Source organism: Sinocyclocheilus grahami, unplaced genomic scaffold (assembly GCF_001515645.1).
Source record: "Sinocyclocheilus grahami isolate Dianchi unplaced genomic scaffold, SAMN03320097.WGS_v1.1 scaffold1222.1, whole genome shotgun sequence".
Classification (NCBI taxonomy): Eukaryota; Metazoa; Chordata; class Actinopteri; order Cypriniformes; family Cyprinidae; genus Sinocyclocheilus; species Sinocyclocheilus grahami.
In genome coordinates, this window is record NW_015506401.1 from 224023 (window position 1) to 227967 (window position 3945).

A 3945-nucleotide genomic window follows, 5' to 3' on the forward strand; every position below is an offset into this window, starting at 1 on the left:
GCACGCACACACACTCACGCTCACACACACACACACTCACTCACTCACTCACACACACTCACTCACTCACTCACTCACACACTCACTCTCTCTTTCACACACACACACACACACACTCACACTCACGCTCGCACACACACACACACACACACATTCACTCACTCACCTCTCACACACTCACTCTCTCTTTCACACACACACACACACACACTCTCTCACACACACACACACACACACACACACACACACACACACAGTGTGCAGTATGTAAACTGTCTGTAGAAAATCCTCAAGAGCAAGTTAGTTAAATTGTGTTAAACTATTACTATGTTCATATCTAGCTACCTGAATAATAACACATCTGGTTTAATGATAGCAACATTTGAAGGAAACTCAAAGTGTGTTACTGCTAGCAATACAAGAACATGTTAAGTATGTACTGCTTGAAATACAGTGACCAAGTATCTGCATATACGTTTAAGACTTTTTAAGACCAAGTAAAGAACATTTAAGGAATAAACTGAAGGGAACACAATACGCCAATATGGTCTCATAATGATTTATATTAGCAACACTTCAAAGTTTGAAAATGCAAATTCAAACAGATCTCCATTACCTTTTAAGACTTGAATAACTTGAATTACTAAATAACTCTACTGTACCTTCTGATCAGAAAGTGATGTTCGTCCTTAAATCTTAAATGAATAATTCTTAAATCAAGATACATTTATTTGAGATGCAAAATGACATCAGATAAGAAGTCTTGTTTAATGAGAAACTGATCAAACTCAAGCGAGTTTATGATTAAAACAAGAACAAATATCTGACTAAAATGACAAATTAACTTAAATGAAAAGGGAAAAAGTTTTCACTCCTCATTAATAGGGACTTGTTCTTGTTTTGAGCATACAGTAAACTCAAGTTTTGTTGAATTTCTCAGAAAACAAGACTTAATTTCTTCATTTTGCATCTCTAGTAAATGCATCTTGATTTAAGGATGTTTATTTGAAATGCATGCAACGTTTAAAGCCATGGCTCTGATCTTTTAAGGCTTTAACTTATGAAAGTGTGAATTAAGACTCGGGTTCATAAGTGTTTATCACTGCACACAGATCGTTGTTTTCCAGTAGGTAGTGTATACTGTAATGTACAGTATGCAGTAAGCCGGTATTTCATGGCTAATGTGTTTCAGGTGATCAGGAAGGGCTGGCTGACCATCAATAACATTGGCATCATGAAGGGCGGCGCTAAGGAGTACTGGTTTGTCCTGACGGCCGAATCACTGTCCTGGTACAAGGATGACGAGGTGAGACGTGTTTTCTGAGTCAGGTTTTGGTCGAGTGCTGCTGTGTCTGGTCGGTTAGGATGCTCAAACACAAAGGTTTTGAAACATCTGGAGCAATCAGCGGCCTACAAATGTGTGACTCTACACTTTAAGACAGGATATGAGTAACATGCAAAAAATTACACACTTCAACAGCCTCAACGCTTTTATGAACTCACGACCGCATCACACACTTCAAAGTTAAAGCAACATCGTCTTGATTTACATTGGATCGCTGCCTCGAAACGTCCCGCGTGCTTCGCTCAAACAGCGGCGCCATCACGGCTGCCGCTCACCAATCATGATTCCTTTCAGCTTTCACGCCACACTTTTATGTGGAATTATTTATATCAATTTTCCGCTATAGAAAAGAAATGATCTCAAATGGGTTATTTTTGAGCCGCCTCTGCTGGCTTGACGCTCTTTTTCCCCTGGCGTGTTTTTGGCTGGAATATTTTCCAGCACTGGAAGGTTTTCCTGCTAAATGAAGCTTGCAGGACCTGCCTACGGCTCTCCACACATGCTCAGTCTTTCAGAAAGGAAAAGCAAAGGTTACAGGATGATGCTGTCCGTTACACTTTAGGCTCAATTGTCAATCATGTTTGGATCGTCAGGCGTGGTGGGGTGAAGGACTAGAGAACTGTGGGCAACATGTCAAACTCACATTCACGCATACTATATATATATATATGTGTGTGTGTGTGTGTGTGTGTGTGTGTGTGTGTGTGTGCGTGCTATTAAAGTTAAACCAAACTAAAACTTGCAACAGTAAAAACATTTTCATTACTTAATTTAAACTGAAATTAAATCAAATAAAAAACTTATTTCAGTTCATTTTCAGCGAACATTTCTCGTTTTCATTTAGTATAACTTGATGTACTAAAATAACTTTAACTAAAACTTTAACTAAAATTAAAATGAAAACAGAAAATATAAAATTTGAATAAATTTTTATGTCAAATATAAAAATATAACTATTTCAAAATATTAATAAAATCTGTAAAAGTATCTTATACTTAAGTAACACACACACATATATATATATATACCGTAGCACTGAAAACAATGCCTTTGAAACACTTTTCACTCAGAAACGGCTAGTAAATTTCACAAATAATTACAAAGAAACATTGAATCGAACATGACATTTTGAAGTAGAAAGACTGAAATAGTATTTTCGTCTAAAACATGCTCCAATTATATTTATTTACAACTTTGAAAATATTTTTTGGGCTGTAAGATTTTTTTTTAAATGTTTTTGAAAGAAGTCTTTTCTGCTCACCAGAGCTATATTTATTTGATCAAAAATACAGTTAAGCAGTAATATTGTGAAATATTTTTACTATTTAAAATCTTTTTTCTATGGGAATATGTGTTCAGCTGTAATGTATTTCTGTGATGCGCAGCTGTATTTTCAGCATCATTACTCCAGTCTTCAGTGTCACATGATCTTCAGAAATCACTATAATATGCAAGAAACATTTCTGATTATTATCAATGTTGAAAACAGTCGTGCTGCACAATATTTTTGTGGAAACCGTGATGCATTTTATTTTTCAGGATTCACAGATGAACAGAAAGTTCAAAAGAACAGCATTTATTTGAAACAGAAATCTTTTGTAACGTTATAAATGCCTTTACTGACACTTTTCATCAATTTAATGCAACCTTGATGAATAAAAGTGAATAAACATGTTTATTTATAGTGCATTTTGATTCCATGTTGACTTTAAAGTGCTGTCTAGGTAGGCGTCTCGTGTAAAGCTGACACACACATGTGCATACCAGAGCCTGACCTGTCACACACACACACACACACACACACACTCGCCAAGAGAGGGCTGCTCCTCATAAAACCATTGACTTTCAAAGAAATGTGTGTGTGTGGTTTGCTGGTTTGGGTCACTCTAACTAGGAGCATGTGGGGCAGAGACAGCGAGGGGGGCACTGCGGTCCACTTTCATCTGTCTGTGAACACAAAGTCTCCTTCACACACACACACTCTCTCTCTCTCTCTCTCTCTCTCTCTCTCTCATGTATTTATTTTATCGTGGGCTGACGATGTTGGTTTCCCAGCACTCAGAGCCCCAAAACTAACACAGTCCGACTCAGAAGTAAAACAGTCACTAATGAGCTCAAAAAGCAGCAGAAACACTTCCACGAGTGTGTTTGAACGGGTCCTCGAACACACACACGGCACGCATGTTTTCTTCTCCTCCGGTGGCTGAGGTCGAGACCCTCATCACTCTCTGGCCAAATGGTCAACGAGCGATTCAGTGACATCACTTCCTCTCGACATCTCAGTGCAGATGTATTTCTGCTCAACCTGATTTTTCACAAAGCGAGTTCCCTCGTCTTGTTTTCGGGGGTTTGGGGGAAACGGGCAGTGCTGGTGATACTGGATCTGCTTCCTATCATCACACATGCAGATCGAGCGCCAGTGACTCACAGAAGACATGAAAGAAAAAAAACCTGGACGCATTTGAACCAGCAACCCTCCCGATGGCCTCAAAGGCCTGTCAATCAAGAATACACACACACTCACACACACACACACACACACACACACACACACACACACACACACACACAGACACACACACACACACACACACACAAAC

General features: G+C 38.7%; 1 protein-coding gene across 1 annotated transcript in view; it reads left to right on the forward strand.

Moving 5' to 3' along the window:
* LOC107568151 (dynamin-1-like) overlaps positions 1-3945 on the forward strand; it is an 87845-nt gene that overhangs the window by 53780 nt on the left and 30120 nt on the right. Inside the window, exon 16 of the mRNA XM_016254014.1 lies at positions 1193-1306. Within this exon, the coding sequence (XP_016109500.1) occupies positions 1193-1306 (114 nt within the window). The remainder of the gene's footprint in view (positions 1-1192; positions 1307-3945) is intronic.